Genomic DNA, 21538 nt, shown 5'->3' with positions numbered 1-21538 from the left:
ATTTTCCCCTTCCCCCCCCCCCCCCCAAAAAAAAAAAAAAAAAAAAAAAAAAAAAAAAAAAAAAAAAAAAAAATAATAGGAAAAGTGTGTGTGTGCTTACTGGCAGACATGAGATCGATTGCGCGATTGCCGAGCCACTTGAAGCCCGTCAGGGTCTCGTCAAACTGGCAATGCGCCACAAGGGAGTAAGAGCTGGGCCGAAGCGATTTCAAGTCTAACATTTTGCCAACGCTGGCTCTGTGGGATATTGGAAGCACGGGTATGTACCTGGAAACCTTCAACATTGGCCATGGTCTGCAGCATTTTCGAGGACACGGTGCTGGCGAGCATGAACACATTATCTAAATGCACGCATCAAAGTCAAAGCCAATCTAGAACAGGTCTCCAGCGCCGCCTGACGGCCGAGATCCGAGAAACTGGCCAGCCAATGCAATCCAGCAGCCGTTTGCGCCACTTACCCATGGATCCACCAGGGTGCTGAGTGCGGTAGTTGTGCACGAGCCACCACGCAAAGAGGCTGCCAATCTCGTTGCCCGTCAGGATGTGCCACTTGCCATCGTGCAGCACGGCAATGGCCAGGCGATCGGCATCTAAGCCCGAACAGACCGAGTCAGTAATTTTGAGCCAGCCTGACGGCCCAGGGACAGCCTTGCAACAAAATCAGCCGGTTCATTGCACCAACCGGGGTCATTGGCGAGAATGAGGCCAGAGCTGTGACGCTCAGCCGTGGCCATGGCCAGTTGCAGGGCCCCCTTGCCCTCTTCCGGGTTGGGATACTCAACAGTAGGAAACTCGGGGTCAGGTTGGACCTACTCGATGTGGGGGACAAATGAGGCGGTGGTACGAAGCAAAGCTCGGCTCAGGCATACTTTGGGCTTTCGATGAAATACTGTACGCCAAGCAAATGGAAGAATTTGAGAAGTGTTACCTGCTCAGCAACGGGGATAAAGCCCGGGAGGCCAAAGGCCGAGAAGACTTGCTCAACGTAGCGATAGCCGACGCCTGTGGAATGCAGACGCAAGTCCATGAGTGTGAGCATGCACTCCTTTCACCTTGAGAGTCTTTCATGGGCATTGGGCAACCACCCCGGTCCCTTCCAGTGCCAAGGCGTACCGTGCATGGCGGTGTAGGTAATCTTGAGTTTGTTACGATCGATGCTGCTGGCCAGATACTGCTGCGAGCTGATAGTGCCAGTAGGGGTGCACGAGATGTTCACAAAGCAGTGAGGTGAAGCAATGAGCCTGCATGTGTACACCATTGTCAAAACATCTGCATAACCCGGCCCTTCGGCTCTGATCGCTCATCTGGAAGGGCCGAAAGCCTACCGGGCGGCTTGGAAATAGGCGTCGGAAATTTCTGCCAGCGCATCAACGGTGTCACCTTCAGTCAACGGATCCCACGCCTGGGGCCTGAAGCGAGGGGCAGAGAAAGGGCAAGCATCCAGCAAACCGCGCGAAAGGTGACCAAAGTGCATGTGAACACAAAAGCAATCAATGCTCATGAGCGAGGCAAAGCCAGTTGTCTGACCAGGGCTCGAGGTTGTCCTCAATCTTTGCGGCAATTTCTTTGTCGGTCGGGCTGATGATTTGCGCAGCATTGGACCAGTAGACTTTGTAGCCGTTGTCCTGCTTGGGGTTGTGCGAGGCCGTGACCATAATACCAGCGGCGCACTGCAGGTGGCTCACAGCAAAGGGGATAAAAGGTGTAGGCACCATTTCTAGCGTGGTTTCAGGGGCAGCGGGTTAACACATTAGACCATGTAATTGTTGTTGTTGTAGTTGTAGTTGTAGTTGTTGTTGCTGCTGCTGCTGCTGCGACGGCGGCAGTGCTCAAACTAGTCAACCGGTGTGGCATGGCAAACAGTGGCGGACACACCTCCAAAGAGATACACTTCAGCACCCAGCTGCTTGAAGGCCCGGGCGGCGCGCATGGCAAAGCGGGAAGAATTGTGGCGACCATCAAAGCCAATGACGACTCGGAAGGCCAGGTGGTTGTTGGCAGAAGTGTGCTCGAGAACGTGTTTGGCGAGGCCCTGGGAGGCCTGGATCACGGTCAAGTCGTTCATGCAAGCCCAGCCAGCTTGCATGGGCGCACGCAAACCTGAGGAATGAGCGTGGAGAGGTTGTGAGGCCTTGCCGCGAACCCGACGAGGCTTGCGCAGAAGAGGTACGAGCAGCCACGGATGGGGAAAAAAAAAATAAACCAATGGTCACAACCACACACCAGCCGTGCCAAAGGTCATGCGACTGCCGAAGCGGCGCTCAATTTCCTCCGTGTCCATCGAAGCAAACAGGCGCTTTGCCTCTTCCAGGGTATCCGGGTACTGTTGGTTTGTCCCAACGGATGTCAGCAGGATGCGTCGTGAGTGAGTGGGCCAGGTCAGCGTGTTGGCAGGGTGGCGCCTTCGGCAGGGCCAGACAGCGCACCTTGTCATATTTGAGCCAGAACCCACATTGCTCCTGCAGCTTGGTATCCATCTTGAATGGTGTTTGCTCGTCGCAGGTCAATCCTTCACGCACGCACGCAACAACGCAGCCGCCAGCACCAGAAGGTCGTCGTTGTCAGTGGTGCAACTCAGCAGAGAGCAGAAAATGACGAGACGCAGAGAGAGAGTTTGAGAGAGAGAGAGAGAGAGTTTGAGAGAGAGAGAGGTGGATTGCGTTATTTATTTATTCTTCGACTCCCTCATCAGAAACTGCAACAAGTCGATAATTTATGACGTTGAATGAAATTGTATGTGCATTGAGAACCACATTAAAGTCTTCACTACTGAAGATAACCTTCTTCTTCAACTTGATAATGCTATGCGAAATAGTAAACGGTTAAAGCTAGAAAAAGATCATTAAAACATTTTATGATTTCGCAGAGCACTCAGCACAGAGGAGCTGCTGTTTGTCAGACGGCCGATGTCAGCCTTTTTCAAAACATCAACAGAGCAGGATGGCAAGGCAGCAAGTGAGCGCGATCCCTACGGCCGCGGTTCGTTCGGTGCGGGCGGTGGGCCTTGTCCTGTTTGCCTCGATGGTCTTGAGCCGGCAGAGGGTGCAGGGGGTACCACAACAGCGACAGAGCAAGGTTACCGTTTATATGGATGCGCAGACACCAATGCATTACATGTCGCTCGCTGATGCGCTGACAGATGTCCGCGCCCAACCGCACAGCGCCACGGCCCGCCTGCGTTTTGAGCTGAGTCCTGGCACGCATTCATTGCAGCAGCCCCTAGACTTCTCAGGACTAGGTCCTGTTGAGCTACACGGCCACAGCGCCGCTTCAACTGTCCTCAGTGCGGGAACGGAGCTCAACGCCAGTAACTTTGTAGATCTTGGAAATGGTATTTTCGAGCTGCATCTTCGCGCTGCTGGCCTGACCGATTACGGCACGCTCATCTCCGGTGGTCTCAAGGACTGCCAAAACAATAAAACCGAGCTATTCGTCAACAATCAGCGCCTGTGGCTTGCGCGCTGGCCCAATGTGGCTGCCAACGGCACCTGGCAATGGGGGCGCATCGCCAACGTTACCGACGCGCAAACCTTTGTGCCCGAAGCCTCGGCCCCCCTCACCGCGCTGGCCCAGGATCCCGATCTCTGGCTTCATGGCTATTGGGTCTACGACTGGTCCGATGAATTTGTTGCTGTTGCCAATGTAAGCACCAGGAACGGCACCATCGCCATGACGACTAGCACGGCCACCCCTCAGGTGGGCGGCCGTTGGATGGCCATCAATGCGCAATCTCAGCTCGATGCCCCTGGCGAATACTACATCGACCGAGCGAGCGGGCGGCTGACCGTCATGTTTCCACCTGGAGTCCACCCATCCAATCAAGACTTTTCGGCGGTGCTTTCCACCCTACCTCATGCCATCTTCACCCCCAATGCCACGGCATTGCATCTGCACGACCTCACGGTAGCCTATGCACGCGGGTCCGGCATTGTCCTGCCCGATGCACGCGGAGCGCTGCTTGAGCGGCTTGTGGTTGCCAACCATGGCGGTAACGGCACACAAGTGCATGGTGTAAACAATCAGGTCCGCAACAGCGACTTTTTTAATCTCGCATGCATGGGCCTCAGCGTGACCGGCGGCAACCGCACCTCCCTCGTGCCCAGCAACAACGTTGTTGATGGCAATCACATTCACGACTATGCGCTTTGGAAGCGAACCTATCAGGGTGGACTCTTTTGGGCTGGCGTCGGTAACAGCTATCTTAACAACGTCATTGAAAATGGTCCTCATAATGGCATCTTAGGTGGAGGCAATGAAGCCGATCATCTGGGCGGGAACAATTGCATTTTTGTCAACAACACGCTGCGACACCTGGCCTTTGAAACGACGGATACCGGCGCCTTTTGTGCGTGAGCAAGCATGTAGCGCCACGATTGGTCCACGACCTGCTTGTGCACGCGTCCCAGTCCGCTCGCCACCATCACTCAAACCGCTCACCATGCCTTGTCCCTGGCACAACGCTGCATGCATGGACACCGCCTAGATTCATGCGGCCAAGACGGACAAGCCTGGATCAATCGCGGCAACGTGATTGCAAACTGCACGTTCATCGACGTGCGCATGCACGAACCCACGGCGCTGGGTTACTCCTCGGTGCAGGTATGTCCCTCCAGCGGCTCGTATTTGCCATGTTCCGCTTCAGGCAGGCAGGGATTCATCCCGTCGTGCCTACTGCCTGCCTCTGGAACTGCATAGGCCATCTATCTCGACGATCAGATGACGGGCTGGACTATTGTTAATAATCATTTTGAAGACTGCCAAAAGGGGGTCTTTGTGGGGGGTGGTCGGCAAAACATTGTGTACAACAACACCTTTATCAACGTTGAAACTGCCTTGCACCTCGATGATCGCGGGCTCAGCTGGCAGTCCGACTCTTGTCAGCCACCGCAAGGACCCAACTACGTCAATATAATGGCCTACCGTGCTCTGCCCGCATGGCAGGCCCAGTACAATATGACAGTTGATGATCCTTGCATGCCCGTTCAAAACAGTTTCGTGGACAACCTGTGCTGTCATTGTGGCAACGTGAGTGATTTCACAGCGGGTCAGGCAGCACAATGGCACACGGCCTTTGCCAACAACCGGGACAGCTGTTCGTTTGTGGAGCTTCGAAACCCGGTTTGACCTTTTTGGGTAATGCTGGAAAAAGTTGACTGGCATCTGATAGTTGATCGAATTGTATCTGGCCAATAACACACTGCGTGTAGCATCGTCGAGCACAGGGAAAAGCGCAAAACGAAAATAGCGGGACGACAACAAATGAGGCGTTCAGAAGGCAACGGAAAAGTTTGGATCAAAGCACAGGGCCACAAGTCTCAAGCAGAGTGCAACGGCAACTCATCAAGATTCAGACCCGAGCAAACAATTATGAAAGCAAGGCGATTCAAACGTCGAACAAATCAAGAAGTAAGAAGTCCCAACGAGAGAGGATGGGAAAATGGGTGCAGGGTGGAGAGACACGGAGGAGGAGCAGCCTCGCGGCTATGGGCGTGCCGGTTCTGATCACCCGCACAACTCCTCCACACTCTTTGTCATGCCAAAAATCGGAAGAGATTGGCGGCCAAGGCAAGCGACTCAAGCAAACGAGCCTGTCAGGTCCTTGAGCATGCGTGCAACAGTCTGGACCTGCGAGCCAGTCTTGCAGCTGTAGTCAATGCCGGTGTAACCCCACCAATCAAAGCAACTGCAGGCCCCGAGAGAAACAAGCAACCAGCCGTTGTGATGAGCAAGGTACCAGCATTTCCAAACCGCAAACTCGCACATTAGCCCTCCACTTGGGGTGCATGGACACGAGGCTCTCGCAATCAAAAGGGGCATGATGCCCAGAGTGACGATGGGGGGGCCAGACAAAAAATACAACCAAAAAAATACAACCAAACGAAGGCAAAACCGAGTGGGACAACATACCCCTTGGGGTTGTAGGGAACCTCTTTGCTGCGGCGAGCCTGCGGGTAGAGGATGACAAAGTTGTTGGCCTCGGCATATTCGTTCATACCGGTCTCCTCAACAAACTGGGTGCCAATGGTTTCCAGGTCCTGGTTACAGCCGTGGAACACCACGTGAAGCTTGCATGTCAAGTTGCCGCTCTGGCAGGCGGTGGGAATGTACACGTAGCCCGTGTCGCCGAGGCTGATGAGCGAGGGCGTCTTGCTGACCACGTAAGCTGACTGATCAAAGCGCATGAGATTGCTGCTGTTGAAGCTCTTGGCCCGGGTAAAGTTTTGATCGTAAAAGTGTGTCAGCATCGAGCCAGCCGCATCGAAACCGCAGTTGTTGATGTAGGGATCACCCAGGTAGCTGCAGTTGCGTCCGGCAAAGTCAGTCACCCAAGCGTGCTCGGCAGGCACAGTGGTGCGGAAGATGAGCCGGTCCGAGCTGAGCCAATGTTGATAATACTCGTCCGTCTTTTGCACCACACCTGGTACCACAACCGTGTCCTTCTCGCCCGTGAAAACCCACACGCGATCCTCGGAAATGTACTGCAAGGGCAGAGCAGGCAGGTGGGGTGAGTGAAGGCAAGCTCTGCCTAAGACAACGCCACAAACGGGCCAAGTGCACGCTACGATCAATCAGGTTCATTTTTAGTTTGCAGATGGTGTCAAAGCTCACCTTGGGATCGTCAATGGTGTCCGTGGTGAAGGCATATTCGGTCGCAGCTACCCCGAACAAAAGAGAAAACAAGCATCGTTAAATGACCGAATGAGTGAGGCGGCCTTTGGGTCTGTTGTCCTCTGCAAACGAGTGAGCTTGGGGACGCACCAATCAGGTTCTCGGTAATAATCAGGTCAGGCATTTGCATGCAGTTGTTGACGGCAATGTCAACGTTGCCGGCAGCACAGTAAAAAGGCGGGCCGGCGATGATGCCGACGCCCATGATCGAATGCGAGTAGCTGACGTGAAACTGGATGGCAAAGGCAGCGCCCGCACTGACACCTAGGCACAGAAAAACACAAAGTGATCAATTTCAGCCAGCCGAGCCGCCGCTCCATTCCAGGACCAAGGCACGCCAAGTCTTGACCCCAAAGACTGTCGTCTGTATGACTGCCTGCCTGCCTTTTTTTTTTTTTTTTTTTTTTTTTTTTTTTGATCCGTTGTCTCATGTCTTGTTTTTTTTTGGAGGGAGTTGGAGACACGGGGAGCGGGGGCATACCGGACACGCTGATGGCCTCCATGTCAATGTTAAGCGTCGGCAGTTGCGGCAGGATAGACTGGGCAGCTGCCATGTGAAACATGCTTACAGCCACTAGGGCCAGCAATGCGGCCATGGTCTTTGAGCTCGCCATCCTCAAACTTGCCACCGTCAAAGAACAAGAAAAGAAAAAAAAAATGTCGAGACCAAACACACACACACACACACACACAGAGAAGAAGCACAAACATCAACATCAAACAGACCACATGACATTGAACTTATCATCATCACTACTCTCCAAACTCTTTCTCCCACATGCATGTGTGAAAACAAAACAAACCCAAAAAAGACAAGAAACGAGGTCAACCAAATGCATTGGAGAAAAGCAAAAGGGGAGGTTTGGTGGCGCTTAGGAAGGAGACCGATCCATGACGATGTATGGTGGTCGCGCGCAAAAAAAAATAGCAGGAAGCAGAAAAGGCCGTGTTCAACTAGCTAAAGGTAGATTAATACATGGGGGGAGCGATGGTCGTCTCCCAATAGCGCTGCACAGCAATCAAACATTCAAGGGATTTTCCTCCACGGTTTTATAGGGATTGAGGAGACCGTGCGGGTCAAGGAGTCCTGCCACGCGATAACCATAGAGACCAAGGCAGCAAAGGTCAGTGGGCACGTGTGCTCAAACGTCTGTCAAAAGGCACCCAACGAACAACAGGCTCAGATACACAGACCTTTGAGCTGGCGCATAAGAGTGACGTTGGCGGCTGGCTGCGAGTAATGCTGCAAGGTAGCCGCGCATGACAGACCAAAGTATCCGTCAACGACCAGTACGCAAGCACGTGGCGGCGAGCCTTTCAAAGCAACGTACAATATGGCGCGCCTTCATCAGGCCCAGACCATGTTCCGCAGATATGCTTCCACGGTGTTCCCCTGCAGGCGTAAACGGAAGCATAATGTAGCATTTCCAACGTGAGCTTTTCTAATGGCTGTCAAACGAACGGCGGGCATGATTGTAGTCAGGCAGGTCGACCGGGCGTACGCGTAAACTCGTAGACAAACGGCTCAATCTGTGCAAAAAGTTCCTCGCTCGCCGTGGGGCTGGTGATGTTCAAATGCAAGTTTCCTGGAGATCGAAAAGAGAAGAGCGCGTCAAAACAAGCAGTCAGGGGAAAACGCAGCAGGCGCCAAGGCGGCAAATTACAATCAAAAACTTTGCTAATACACAACAACAACAACAACCACAACAATAACAACCACAACAAAAATAGTTGGCACACACCGTCACCGAGATGACCAAAGCCAACGCAGCGTGTCGCCAGGTCGGCTACCCGTGGACGCATGGCTTCGACCAAGCTGTAGAGGTGCTGTACTGGCAGCGAGATATCATACTTGTAGACCACGCCGTCATGCTGCAGCCCCTCGGTGATACGTTCTCGCACCTGGATTCATTTTCGCACGACGATGCACATGGTTTTTGGGGAGGATGAGTTTCAAGCAACAAGAGTCCTGCGCCACCCCGACGCATCCTACCTGCCACAATGCGGCGGCTTGAGTGGCGTCCTGTGCCACTACGCCATCCACCACGCAGCCCGTCTCCATAGCATTCTCCAGAAACGCCTGCATAGTCGTTTAGACATGAAATGAAGAGGTAGCGTGGGGAAGCAAGACCACAGCTCCAACCCCTCATTGCTGCTTCTTCATGGCACAGGCCATCCTTTTTAGAACATCAAAGAGCCCTGACCTCGAGTTTGGCATAATCGTGTTCACTGTTGGAGCCATGTGTCTCAACTAGGACGTAAAAGGGTGCAGTCGAGTCAAACGGGTTTGGCACGTCCACCGTTTCATTGACGCAGCGCATGCCTTCGTGATCGAGAAATTCAAAAGCTGGCCCATGTTAACCACCGGCGGCGCGGGTGAGCACAAGATAGCGATGCTTCGAGTCAATGTCGCCCCAGCGCGAGTGAGGCGAGCGTCGATCGGACAAACCTGACAAGATCTCTCCCAATCCCTTCTGAGCTGCCACCAGCGTTTGTTGCACCTATGGGGTTTGAATTCAACACCAACTTAGGCGCGGATACAAATATCTGATGCACACGCGAGCCGGTCCATCACATGCCCCAAGTCAAGCGAATAAACGTGTGCCTTTTGTGGATTTCCAGCACTCACTTGGTCGTAGCCGGGGCAAGCCAAAAAGGCCACGTTGACGGCACTCGGCTTTTGAACGACCCCCATTAATACCTCTATCAAGCCCCATCGGTCACAGAGAGTTGCAATAAAAAACGAAACACAAAGCGACGGTGTTAAGAGTCGTCATAAACCGGCGTGCACACAGAAACCACAGGAAGATGGGAAACAGCGTGCTCCGACACAGACACAAATACGTACCCGTAATGATCCCGAGGGTCCCTTCGGAGCCGATGAACAACTGCTTGAGGTCGTAGCCCGTATTGTCTTTGCGTAAGCCCTTCATCGTATCAATCACATCACCATTGGGCAAGACTGCCTGCACACGCCCATCGCAGGACACGCACACATGCAAAAACCAAGACAAAACATGTCCAAAGATCAAGTGGAAACAATAAGCATAAGCAAATGAAAAAGTTCAGCCATGAATGGTGGAATATGATACCAAGTAGCCACCGCTTCTCCTGCTGAACCAGCCTGTCAAGGCGGGACAGACTTTCTGGAATATCGCAGCCAAGCCCACACGCCCAACCGTACCTTGAGGCCGAGAACGCTGCCATGCAGACTACCGTACCGCAAAAACCGGAGTCCACCAGCGTTGCTACTGATATTTCCACCAATTTGGCAGCTAAAGTCCAACAGATCAGGTTGACGAGGTCAGGCGATACTGGCTGGCCACGACCATTTGCACGTGCTCGAGGGCAGCAGCAGCCGTGCCTGCGAGAAAGAGATTACATACCTGCCCTTGGCGCCTAGGTCGAGCGGCATCATGAGGTCATGCTCTGCCAACGCTGCATTCAGTGTTTCCAACACACAACCGGCTTGGCAGGTCAACGTGCGCGCAACAGCATCGATGCTGAAAACATGTTGGACCCAGTGCACGATGTGAAAGCAAGGTTAGGCAGCAGAGCCTGTGTGTTTCGAATCGCGCCAAAAAAGAAGGGCTGACGAGCAGAGCAGGCAAACGCGAGACCAGCCTCACCCGTAGACTTGGTTCATGAGCGAGGTGGAGAGAATCAGCTCATCATGCAGTGGAACGGACCCCCCCACGAGGCCCGTGTTCCCACCTTGAGGGGTCACAGCCAGTTTTCGCTCGTGGCAGTAGCGCATGATCGCGGATACCTCCTCGGTGCTCCGTGGGCGCAGCACAGCTGCAGTTTGGCCTCGAAACTTGTTCATCCAATCTGCGCTTCATATTTCGCCCAACAAAGCCGCCATGAGTCGATCGATGCAAGCGTATACATGTGTATGTATGCATGTGGGTCCCGTCCTGTGTTTGCACGAGACTTGTGTGTGTATGTATGTGCGAGCCAAGGTTGGGGACCACCTTGGTTGTAGCTGGCTGTATCGTCGCCATTCAGCACGCGCCCCGGCATGATCGCCTCCAAGGCTGTTAAATCAGCATCAGAGACCTACAAGCGCAATTGGTGATCAACAGGTACGCCGAAATTCGAGCAAATCGATGCACAAGGCGAGTCTTCGAACCTTGTTATACGTTCCTCGCGAGATGTGGGCATATTGGGGCTGATCAACCGTCAAGCGCAGCGCTGCCGAACTGCCAAACCGAAGCCAGTTGCTCCAGCCATGATGTGCATGATGATTGACCTGAAGGGCCGTGCGTCGGGCCCCGGCTGCCACCAAGCCCGCCATCCTCGCAAAACCTGTGAGAGAGCAAAAAAAAAAAAAAAAAGAGAGAGAGAGAGAGAGAGAGTGAATTTAGAGAGAGAGAGAGAGAGAGAGAGAGAGAGAGAGAGAGAGAGCGACTGAACTCAATGTCATCATTTCATATTAGAGGGCCGGGTAGTGAATTCTCAATTTTGATTGTTGCCACCTTCGCGCCAAAATTTGAATCGACTCAATCAAATCAGTGCCAAGCGTTGTGCGTTTTGCTGCTCCCTCCGCATTGTTTCTTCTCGTGTCAGGGCGTGCACGAGGAACCAGAACCCGGCGCTTGGACGCTTTCAGGTGCGTGGCTGGCCAGTTGGATGTGGGTAAGGGGAGCTAATGCAAAGCTTTGCTTCGCTAGTCCGTCGTGACCCCGCTGGAGCAGATCCGCTATGACCCCGACCGCATATATCCCTCTCGACATGGCAGACTCAACAAAGCCAGTGCTTGGTCACGGACAGATCTGGTGCAAAGGGTTCTCATCCCCTGGTTGTAATTGATTTAGGGCTCATCAGTAATCCAAAGTGTCACCGCGGTGCTACCATGGCTCGTCGTCGCCAGTTTCTCACCGACGTCGTTGTCGGGCCCGACCGCGATCAGCTGCGTGCTGCTGCGCTGCAAAACCTTAAGGACTCTCACAAGTTTACGCTGCAGGTATTGCCAGGATCCTGTTATCGCCACATATGCCTTGGTGCTCTCATGTTCAGTTTATGTTCTTGCACATAGATGACCAAGGGTTGTAAGCACACAGACAATGTCTTTGAGTACTTTGCTACAAACTTCAAAGATGCCTCGTTCAACACTGAGTGAGGATGCATGCTTGTTCTTGCCGCCTCGGGCTTCCAATGAAGCGGTTAGCTTTCTCATGCATGCATACGCGTACTTTATGTGCAGCTGGGCGGAACGCACGATGCGTGTAACTCTGCCCATGCAGCAGCACACGATGACCACGCGACCACCGTCTCAAAAAACCGTTGTGGTGCCGGCGTAAGCAAACTCGATCAGTCCTCGACTTGCTCGACCTCATCAACAGTACCACGACACTCGCTCACTGTAAAGTTTTTTTTGTCCCGGTCCTTCTGAATAGCATTTTGCACGAAATCATGCACGCTCTCTTTGAGCTTGACTTTCTGTCGCTCGAAGGCATTTTTCGCGCCTCGGGATCGCGCGCTCGCGCCAACTCGATCATGGTGTGTCTTGCTACTCCTCGATCCATTACCTTACCCAAAGCTTCTTTGCTTCCATACCAAGGCAAAATATGAGATCATCTCGTCCCCTTCTTTTTGCATTCGCCCGCCCTAATCTGTCTGCTGTCTCGTTTGGCCCGAATGCTGAATGACACAGGCTCATATCATGGACAAAGGTAGCCTGCCACGCGAAATTCTCAACTCGGACGTTCTGCCCTTATGTGCCGTCTTCAAGGCCCTTTTGCAAATGTTTCCCGAGGTTTGTCTTGCGTCGGTATCCGTCATCCTCTCAACACCGGCGCTTCTTTCACCTGATACGTCTGTGGCGTCTTTGCAGGGTGTACTCTGTCGACATAGCAAAGCTCTTCTGGACCTCTGGGAAGCCACCGAGTCTGCCGATGATGAGCCCAGCGATGGTTTCGATGCTTCTCGCGTGTCCTCCCTTGGTCGCCAAAAGGGTCTGCACCTCGCCCTTTTGACCCTGCCTGGACAAAGCGTGAGTCCATCGCCGGGGTCGCCTACTCCGAGCTTCCGCGATCAAAGTCACGTTCTAATCACCCCCCTCCTTGTCCGCCTTCAATTTGACATCTAGCTTGACCTGTTCATGTATATCGCCGACGTCTGCCGCTTGGTATCTGATGCCGAGTCGACGACCCACATGGTCAGTTTTGCTGCGACAAAAGCAAACTGCTTTGGTCTGACAAGCCGGGCATTTCTTGCTGTTCCCATCCGGTGGTTGTTATATTCCACATTCTGTTCTTCATCGTGCTTTTTGCTCTTGTTCTCCTTGTGTGTTTGGCCCATCTGGTAACCGTTTCTTTCCTTGGCTTGGACGATTGAGCCAGTTCATACTCACTCCATACATGCGTCATCAATCGTTGGGCTTGCAGACGCTGGAAAACATGGCTGCCGTCTTGGCTCCAAACATGACACATCGCCAACACCATGACGAAGTCCTTCTGTGGCGTAGCATTGTAACCGAGCTCCTCCGTCGCTGGGACGAAGCCGGCGAGATATTGGGCAGTGTCAAGGCTACTGCAGACATCATGGCCCCAGAAACCGCTTCTAAGCTGCTGACGGTTCGTCACACCAACCACACTTTTGTAGCACGCCCCGCCATTAGCACCTGCGGTGTGTTTGACTGATCGTCAAATTTGTCTGCGTGGTGATCGGCCGTGTCATTTGCTTGGGTGCAGGGAATGATCAAAGGCGGTCGTCGTCGCAGCAGCCTGGGAGGTGCCATTAGCTGGCTCTTGGGCACAGGCAGTAGTTCTCAGGATGCAGGAGCTAGCAAGTCGCAACCTGCTAGCAAGCCTGCCACACCCTCACGGCCCGGGAGTCGCAATCGACGCGATCGGCGTCGAGGAGAACCATCATCTGCAGAGCGCAAGAATGAGGAGCCCCTCTCCCGCAAGCGCTCCGCCGAGGACAGCGGCACTAGCAGCTACTTACCGCGACTGGCCGCCAATCTATTTGATCCTCGGCGCATGCTGGGCATGGGTGCACCGGCGGCGGCCGAGGAAGATGCAGCAAGTCCAGTCAAAAAGTCGAAGATGGTTGAAACCAAGGCTGGCAACACGGGGCCCATGGCGGCCTGGGGAACCCAGTCGCAAGCGACCACTGCATCAGCTCACGACCCTCCCAAAGCCTGTTCTCCACGATCTGAGACCCGGCTCCCGAGTACGGATGGCGGCTCGTCAAACGGCAAGGTATCATCTCAACGTGTTGCACAGTGCACCGTCTTTTCAGGAACCTTTCTGAATTATCGTGTTCAATATCAACTCGAGCCCCCCTGTGTGTGTGTATGTGTGTGTGTGTGTGTGTGTGTGTGTGTGTGTGTGTGTGTGTGTGTGTGTGCCGCGCGCTGAATTCACTAGCGCATGACCACGGTGTGCTAGCAGGTGATCGACAGCGCCAAAAAGGCATTGCGTCGACTTCGCGGGGTAAGTTTTGTATTTGTTGTCGGCGTTCTGACAGGCTCGGCTCCAGCGTGTCAAGACTTGTCGCATTCATCTGATCACTGTTCACGCTTCCTCCCACTGGCTTGCAGCGCGCCAAATCAAACCCTGGTACCGCGACGTCTTTAGACGCGAAGCTCGGCCACGCGACGCGATCCGAAGAGGCCGATACCCATGTTGAAGGGAGCTCCAGTAACGAGTTGTTGCAGACACTACGCCCGTCCGGCAATGCGCGTGAGGGCTCCATACTCCAGCCCCTCTCCGTTGACGCGTTGCACCCGAGTCGCCCCAGCGAGCCCAAGCGTACCCGAAGCGGGCGCGAGTACAGCCCCATGACTTCACGCAAACCTCCCACAACTGCCACACAGACTGCTTCAAATGTCGCAACGCCCGTTGCGCCACCCACGGTTCGTGCCCGCCGCAGAGTGAGCGCCGCACATGGCTCCGCTACGGCATCGGCTTCTCGCCCGGTGACGCGAAGCCACCCCAACTCTGCAGCGCGCCAAGCGCACCGGGCTCAGACACCAAATGGCGCTAGCCCCCGCCGGCACGCCCGACGTGGTCTTGACAGCCCACAAGGCCAGCGCTCTGCCACTCGCGGCAATGGTCATGAAAGCCGAGGAAATGGCCCTTCACGCCCGCCTCGTCGCGCTCCTCCATCCTCATCGGGCGCGGAGAGTGAATCGTCACGTAGTGGTGTTAGTCACTACTCCTACCGCCGTGCCATTGCCACCTCCAAGGCCAGAGAAACCGAGTCGACGTCGCAAAAACGTGGCACTGATGGCTCCAGTCCTGCCAAGCAAGCTCGTCGTTTGCCCACGCCGGGCGGCAATAAGGAAAACAACGGGGACTATCCCGTGACTCTGCGAAAGGAACCTGCGCCCGCCGGTCTATCTGCGCGTCGTCGTGGCCTGATTGTGCAGTCTCCTAAAAATTCGCCAACCCAATCTTCTCCCCTGCGCCAAAAAGTACACAGTGCTCTCCCCCTCCGCTTGCCTCTGAGTCCGGGGGGCCCTCGCACGCGAGGTAAGTCGCTGAGCTCGTGCCAGTAAACGTGAAGTGCACTCGGCGAGGGATGCAGCGTCAACAAGGAGAGCGCAAGAGATCTGGCTCACACTATTCTTGTTTTGTGTGGGATCGATTGATTTTTCAGGTTCCTTTGGTATTAGCCGCCTTACTCTGGGAATGGCATCTGAGCTTGATTACGAGTCCGTGGTTTGAGTGCCTTGCACTCGCAACAAAGTTGCCGAGTCGTTGACGTACCAGGCCCACACGATTGCCTGCCTTGCCGCTGGGAGGGCTCTGCGTCAACTTCAATGCCCTTTATATATATCGTATCCTTTGTTTTCGTAAAGTGTCGACAGACTCGCCATCGGAATCTCATCATGAGCATTCTGAAGAAGACAAGCATGGCGACGCCTCGTGTTTATGTCTTTGATTATGATAGGTTTGTCACGATGCTGTTTCAACCCCCCCCCCAACCCCCCCCCCCCTTCTTTTTTTTTTTCTTTGTGAAGCGCATTAGAGATGAGAAATCGATTTCGTACATGTCATTCAAGCAACGACATCAGGGAACGACAATCAGTAATAGTCCAGGACAACAGGTCGTAGCAGTTCTGCCCCGCCGAAGTCGCAGACGAGCGACTAAGTAAATAACCGGGTGGGCAAACGGACACAAAACCGCAATCAAGGCTAACAACAAACAACGGCAACAGGCACAACTCAAAGGTCAAACCAAGAAAAGGCAAAGCCATCTACTCAACACGAGAATACAACTCAGCAACAAAGAAGCGCTGCAAGATCACACGAACAATGTAAAGGTCTCGATCCAAGAGTAGGGTAAGCAGAAACAAGAACAGGAACAGGACAAGAATAGCAACAGCAACGCGTCGAGCTCTTCACAATGTGCAGGCGACGTGGCGAGAAAAACAAAATTAGGCCTCAGGCCAAAGCGAGGATAAACAATATACATTGCCCTTGTCAAACGGATGACAGGGGGCACAAGGGAAACAATTCAAAGCAATTGTACCCAAAACACCAGCCGCTAGGCATGAGCTGGCGCGCGATGAGATACAAGGGGTCTCTCATTCGGCCATGATCCAGGGCATGGCAGGTTCCAACCACGTGGTTTCTGCGGTCTCCGTATTATACCAATAGGGACGCTTGCTGTTATCATCCAAGTAGCGCAGCCTGCATAATGGGTCAGATGAGCACCACCCAGTATAACGCGTAGCCGAGGACAAAACGAGGTAAGTCAGTTCGGAGGCACACATACCAAGGGGTGGTTGTAGTCGGCAAGGGTGGAGGTGGGGGCTTGGTGACGGGCTCTTCAACACCGGCCTTTAGCTGCACCTGAACCTTCCGGGATGACGCTTTCTGCGCACAGGCGGCAGCGAGGGTCTGCTGTTTGCCACCCTTCGACTTGTTGGCTTTGCGCGAAGAGCTTTGAGATGCAGACTTGGCTCGCTTGGTGTGCGGCTCTGCAGCGTCTGTTGCTGAAGTCGCAATTGGTTTAAGCTTGCGCTTAGCCTTGGCCTTCTTTGGTGCAGTGGTATCATCAAGAGCCGCACCAGCAGCTGCAGCCTCGGGACCTTCGCTGGTTGGGGAATTACTGCTCGGCTTGCACTCGTCAGCGTGCGGGAAGGGTAGATTGGTTGCTTGGTGAGTTTTTAGATGAGTCTCACTAACGCACCAGATCGGGCGAGAGCAGCCCTCGACCGTGACCTTGGTCACGAAATCGGGCTCGCGCAGTTGACGAATGATGGCAGCCTTGGGAATGTCTTCCTCGGGCAGCTCCTTTTGCAGGTCTGAGCATCGGAGCGCGGCAGAAGGCCTGTTTGTGAGTGGCGGTCTGTTCCTGACAGCGTGGTGTGTATCAATCGGGCGGGGCCACTTTTCAAGAACCGCTCTGCAAGCAACAAACCTTTCGCGATGGTCTTCATGCCTGTTGATCGGCCATGAATCATGTTAACCAGATGAGGCAAGCAAGCTTCGGGAAGGGTGGCAAGGGCAGGCTTTTTGGGGCTGCTGTCGGGCTCTTCTGGCTGTGTGAATTCGTCAGGATGAGGAAACGGGAGCTTGGTGGCCTTGTGGGTTTGCAGTTGCGCCTCGCTCACGCGCCAAATTGGGCGCGAGCAGCCTTCAACCGTGACCTTGGTCACAAAATCGGGCTCGCGGAGTTGTCGAATAACAGCAGCCTTGGGAAGGTCCTCATCGGGCAGCTCCGATTGCATTGCTGCAGCAAAGACAAGGGAGCCGGCATGTGACGAAGCGTTGGGAGGCAGATTGCTATGTGCGACCTGGTGGATTGTGTTATGAACAAATTCACCCCTTCGTACCTCTGGCAACAGTTTTCATGCCTGTTGAACGACCGTGAATCATGTTGACGAGGCGAGGTAGACAGGTTGCCGGCAGGGTAGCAAAAGCTGGCTTTTTGAAATTGCTCTCAGATTCTTCCGGCTGAAGATAGGGCAAGACAGGCGAGAGAGTCAGATCAGATCGGCCCAGACCTGTCTAAAGTGGCAGAGCAGGGAACGTATTGGTAAAGGAGAAGACTCAAGAAGCTCGGTCTGTCGTACCAAGATCTCGTTGACATCAATCGGGAAAGGCGTCAGCGGCTGAGCTGCATACTGGGAGAGGACTTGGTGATCAGCGGCCTCGGCACCAAAGACGCAGCCGATAGAGCAGGAGCGCTTGACCTCGGGCGTCCTGAAGCAAACAAATCAAGACCAAAATGCAGGCGGATTGTCAGAAGGGAGGGGCGTCTCTGACACCGCCTTGTTGTGTGGAACAAAAAAGAGTATTGACGCACTTGAGGGCTTCGTCGTCATCCTCGGCACCATCAGCACCATCACCTCCCTCATCCTCGGACAGGTAGCCATGAGGTACAATCCAATTGTCCTCATCCACATCCTCTTCGTCGTCACTACAAAGGCACGACACGCACGTAGAAGGGTCAGACCAAAAAGTCCAGAGCAGCACGCCACACAAAAAGGTCTGCAGTACACGAGGACAAGCACCCAAAACACGTGAACAAAAGCGGACGCACTTCTCTTCTTCGTCTTCATCGGCACTCAGGCATTCATCACCGTCATCTGGTTCAGGCTCCCATTCAGCTTCGCTGTCGTACTCGTAGTCCAATTGCTCATAGTCTCGGCCCACTAACAACATAGAGCGGCAGACGCAGACCACGCAGAAACAAGCAGGCAAGGTAAGCTTGGCGCACGAGGAGTGTGCGGCACACAGGGCTTTGCGATGGGCCAAGGTGACAGCCAAGCAGCATCACAAGTCCGATTCTGGTCCCCTTCCCAGCCGTCCGGCAAACATACGTGGGTTGCGAGCTGTCACTGTGGTCGAGTGCTTGGTGAAAGTCCCACGATAGGCCGGGCGCACATCCTCCCAAAACTAATGACCGAGCAAGCGGGAAGGGTGAGGTCATTTTGCCCTGACTCTACATTGTGGCATGCGCCAATAGTGCTTGCCGGTTTCCACAAGCCCATCGCAACGCACGAGAGAGCAAAAACTTACCGACAGCATTTTAATGGGCACGAGCTCTTCCTCCACTTGAATGTAGGCTGACCGGTCCTGGCGCGAAGTGCGGGCCACAGCCGATGTGCGCGGCTGTTGGCGAAAGCGGCGAAGATGGTCGTCCAGGAGGCTCGGGACGCAGGCGGAATTTTCAGCCTGGCCATGCTCAAACGTCTGCATCAGCCACAGGTCAATGTCCTCGATGGATGGGCGCTCCGAGTCTGGAAGTGGCAGGGGCGGAGCTCGTTTGCCGTTCTCTGGAGGTTCCAGGAAAGAAAAGGGGCCCACATTGGCACGCGCCTCCAACGGTTTCGAGACAGGCGCTTGCTTTTTCACAAAACGGCCCATGAAATCAGCCATCAACTTCTTGGGTTTCTAAAAGTGTTGAGGCACAGGGCGAGTGAGCACATTGTGGCGTGAGCTCCGGGTGGGACGAGGTTTCTGACCTCTTTCTTTTCCTTTTCTGCTAGCTTTTCCGCCTCCTACAAACAGAAGCAGCAAACGGACCCAAGATGATGAGATTGAGTCGCGGTTGACAGCGCCCCAATGTCTCCCAACCAATTCGACAATGGCGTACAGGTGTGCGGCTGCGCATGTACAACGAATCGCAGCAGCAACAGCCCCACGTACCTTGCGCAAACGCTCTTGTTCTTGTTCCTCCTTGCGTTTGACCTTTTCAAGCTCGGCTTGGCGGAGCTTTTCATTACGCTCTGCCGTCTTTTGTTCCAGCTCCTTTCGCTTCTCCTCTTGCTTCTTGAGACGTTCGGCCTCGCGTTCGGCTTTGAGGCGCGCACGCTCGGCCTCACGCTGGGCTTTCTCCTCGGCCTTTTTGGCCTCGCGCTCCTGCTTGGCGCGCTGGAGTTCAGCGGCCTTTTCTTCCTTGGCACGCTGGAGCTCAGCAGTCTTTTCTTCCTTGAGGCGTAAGCGTTCAGCCTCACGTTCAGCCTTACTCTAACGAAACAACCAGCCCAGTGAAATATACATCAAGCTCAGGTGGTGATATCAATCAAAAAAGAAAGAACAGGGGTGAAAAGCAGTGTCGAACGAGCAAGCGTACCATGCTGTTGGCAGTGCTGGCACGGCGGGGACGCTTGGCAAGTGGTGCCTGTAACCAATGCAGCAGAGTGACCAGGCGTCAAAATGGGGGGTGAGGTAGACTAAGCACAGAACGGTATCAACGTGAAAGACTTGAGGTGTTAGCATCCTGGACGCCAACAGACCTCATCCTCTTCGGGCTGAGAAGCTGTCTTGGAAGACTTTTTGGAACGGGAGCTCCTGGCCTTGTCAGTGGAGGCGCTATCCGAGGTTTGGATGGAAGCTTTCTTCTTCGTCTTCTTCTTCTTTTTCTTCTTTTTGTCGTCATTGCTAGCTACAGGTTCCTGCTCCGTTAGAAGGACGTCTTCTGATTCGGGGTGCAGCGCCTGGCTGTCTTCGGCTTCAGTCTCGGCTTCATGTTCTTCATCGTTGAGGCTCGCCATGTCCAGGGGAAGGCAAGGGGCATCGGGTTTGTCCCAGCGAGATTCTTCTGTTACGTGGTTGTAGTAGTAAATAAGGCCCTCATCAGAGCGGTGTGTGCTCCAGTCCGGGTCATCCTCGTGAACAGACAAATTGTCATCTTCACAGGGTTCTGCACGAGACTGGGCCTGGGTGGGGCTGGATGCTTTCGCTTGGGTCTGGGACAAAGACTCAACGAGATTGGGTACGTCAGCGTCGGGCGAGGTTGGGGCGTCGGCAGCGACGACGGTGGTCGCAACAACAGTGTCCGATGGGCTCTGTGCCAGCAAAAACAAGCTTGCGATTGGTCATGCCTTGGCTCAGGGGTTCGCGATTATCCTCCTCAGCGCAGCTGGATGGATTTTGACTCAGAGGCGAGTCTTGTTGAGCGGTGATGCGATGCTCGACAACGGTCTGGTCTGATTTGGTGGAGGCTGCGCTGGCCACAACGCCATTCTGTTTGGATTGCGGGAGGTGTGGTTCGGGAGCCGACTTCAGGTTGACGATTGGGGTCTCATCTGCGCAGGCGGCCCAAGGCATAATCAAGGTTTCGGATAAGACGGGGCTTCTCGAAAATCAGAAAAGGCAGGAACAGAGGACAGAGAGGTTATAGAGAAGGATGGCGGGAGGAAAAGAGCAAACAAGAAAATGACGACGCTCAACAAGGAGAGGAGAGGAACAAGAGAAACAGAAACACAAGGGTCCAGAAGCCATGGCATTGTAGGAGGCAAAGCAGTCGCACCGCGTGAGGTCAAAGCATGAGCTTCACCAGTCGCCAAGGAGCGACGGTTTTGCGGGCTGGCGCGCGAGAACAGGATCAGGTCGTCTGCCAACTCAAAAACAATAGCCAGATGAGTGTTCTTGCCAAGAGTGAGCGGCATCGGCCACCCAAGGTGTTCAAGAGTTGCTCTTACCAAGAGTCTGGGTCTTGGGCATGACGGCGGTCTGCTGCTGAGCCAGTTTCGAGGCAGATCGGTTTTGGCGCGCGATGCCGCTTCTGCCCGAGGACCCCTGAGAACAACCGTTCAAATGGCAGCTCGTTTCCACAAGCAGGACGCCTTGCCTTGGGCAAAAGAAGGCTCAAACGCGTCAACCGTGGGCGTGGGCAGGTCAAGGCTGCAGCCGACTCTGCTCAAGCAAGTGTACGGCTCGCCGAATCAAGTCGAGCCTGATCCTCGAAAAAAAAAGGGAAAAATGAAAAAAAAAAAAGTAACGGCTACTGGTTTGATCGGCGCGCGTACTCAGAGAGGCAAGTGAGAGAAACAAAAAAACCGCCGAGAACCGTAACGGTCGATCAAAATTTGTATAGTTGAGACGGTAAAAAGTAGAGCCAGGATGATAGCCTTCTCAGGAGAATTTTCTGCTGACAACTTGTGGGGGCCCAAGAAGCG

The 21538-nt window shown here is 54.1% G+C and overlaps 6 protein-coding genes across 6 annotated transcripts in view; 2 read left to right on the top strand and 4 right to left on the bottom strand.

The window, feature by feature from the left end:
• Window positions 1-2571, bottom strand: part of MONBRDRAFT_36937 (uncharacterized protein) — a 3951-nt gene extending 1380 nt beyond the window's left edge. Inside the window, exons 1-11 of the mRNA XM_001745445.1 lie at window positions 2427-2571; window positions 2224-2323; window positions 1876-2100; window positions 1528-1717; window positions 1326-1409; window positions 1114-1241; window positions 929-1002; window positions 683-809; window positions 459-590; window positions 268-341; window positions 101-164 (exon numbers count right to left, since the gene is read on the bottom strand). Of these exons, the coding sequence (XP_001745497.1) occupies window positions 101-164; window positions 268-341; window positions 459-590; window positions 683-809; window positions 929-1002; window positions 1114-1241; window positions 1326-1409; window positions 1528-1717; window positions 1876-2100; window positions 2224-2323; window positions 2427-2477 (1249 nt within the window). The 5' untranslated portion in view covers window positions 2478-2571. The remainder of the gene's footprint in view (window positions 1-100; window positions 165-267; window positions 342-458; window positions 591-682; window positions 810-928; window positions 1003-1113; window positions 1242-1325; window positions 1410-1527; window positions 1718-1875; window positions 2101-2223; window positions 2324-2426) is intronic.
• A 335-nt stretch (window positions 2572-2906) lies between these two features.
• On the top strand, window positions 2907-4720 carry MONBRDRAFT_25137 (uncharacterized protein; the record flags this gene model as incomplete). The annotated part of the gene is made up of 4 exons (XM_001745590.1): window positions 2907-2979; window positions 3140-4345; window positions 4484-4599; window positions 4643-4720. The coding sequence occupies 4 exons, from the start codon at window positions 2907-2909 to the stop codon at window positions 4718-4720; spliced, it is 1473 nt and encodes a 490-aa protein (XP_001745642.1).
• Window positions 4721-5574: 854 nt separating this feature from the next.
• MONBRDRAFT_7930 (uncharacterized protein) lies at window positions 5575-7265 on the bottom strand (the record flags this gene model as incomplete). Its single annotated transcript, XM_001745444.1, has 5 exons — window positions 5575-5683; window positions 5908-6479; window positions 6610-6656; window positions 6760-6933; window positions 7151-7265. 5 exons carry the CDS (start codon window positions 7263-7265, stop codon window positions 5575-5577), a joined length of 1017 nt encoding a protein of 338 aa, XP_001745496.1.
• Window positions 7266-7688: 423 nt separating this feature from the next.
• Window positions 7689-10495, bottom strand: MONBRDRAFT_25135 (uncharacterized protein; the record flags this gene model as incomplete). Its single annotated transcript, XM_001745443.1, has 13 exons — window positions 7689-7756; window positions 7864-7912; window positions 8001-8062; window positions 8172-8255; window positions 8412-8571; window positions 8663-8749; window positions 8874-9016; window positions 9119-9170; window positions 9299-9372; window positions 9518-9635; window positions 9854-9944; window positions 10056-10172; window positions 10299-10495. The coding sequence occupies 13 exons, from the start codon at window positions 10493-10495 to the stop codon at window positions 7689-7691; spliced, it is 1302 nt and encodes a 433-aa protein (XP_001745495.1).
• A 1029-nt stretch (window positions 10496-11524) lies between these two features.
• MONBRDRAFT_25134 (uncharacterized protein) lies at window positions 11525-15347 on the top strand (the record flags this gene model as incomplete). Its single annotated transcript, XM_001745589.1, has 14 exons — window positions 11525-11635; window positions 11708-11787; window positions 11876-11968; window positions 12069-12171; window positions 12326-12427; window positions 12506-12664; window positions 12761-12829; window positions 13059-13247; window positions 13365-13848; window positions 13918-14018; window positions 14070-14111; window positions 14219-14533; window positions 14804-15152; window positions 15280-15347. 14 exons carry the CDS (start codon window positions 11525-11527, stop codon window positions 15345-15347), a joined length of 2265 nt encoding a protein of 754 aa, XP_001745641.1.
• Window positions 15348-16210: 863 nt separating this feature from the next.
• The window catches only part of MONBRDRAFT_25133 (uncharacterized protein), a gene marked incomplete at both ends in the record, with an annotated part of 5974 nt that continues 646 nt past the window's right edge, over window positions 16211-21538 (bottom strand). Inside the window, 15 exons of the mRNA XM_001745442.1 lie at window positions 16211-16316; window positions 16402-16933; window positions 17050-17361; window positions 17465-17639; window positions 17705-17834; window positions 17938-18051; window positions 18175-18286; window positions 18455-18530; window positions 18654-19028; window positions 19100-19135; window positions 19284-19604; window positions 19711-19758; window positions 19874-20326; window positions 20442-20665; window positions 21062-21144. Of these exons, the coding sequence (XP_001745494.1) occupies window positions 16211-16316; window positions 16402-16933; window positions 17050-17361; window positions 17465-17639; window positions 17705-17834; window positions 17938-18051; window positions 18175-18286; window positions 18455-18530; window positions 18654-19028; window positions 19100-19135; window positions 19284-19604; window positions 19711-19758; window positions 19874-20326; window positions 20442-20665; window positions 21062-21144 (3097 nt within the window). The remainder of the gene's footprint in view (window positions 16317-16401; window positions 16934-17049; window positions 17362-17464; window positions 17640-17704; window positions 17835-17937; window positions 18052-18174; window positions 18287-18454; window positions 18531-18653; window positions 19029-19099; window positions 19136-19283; window positions 19605-19710; window positions 19759-19873; window positions 20327-20441; window positions 20666-21061; window positions 21145-21538) is intronic.

The sequence above is a fragment of the Monosiga brevicollis genome, genomic scaffold (assembly GCF_000002865.3).
Source record: "Monosiga brevicollis MX1 MONBRscaffold_9 genomic scaffold, whole genome shotgun sequence".
NCBI classification, from domain to species: domain Eukaryota; class Choanoflagellata; order Craspedida; family Salpingoecidae; genus Monosiga; species Monosiga brevicollis.
The sequence above is the reverse complement of the archived record's forward strand: the minus strand, read 5'-3'. Positions and strand labels throughout refer to the sequence as shown.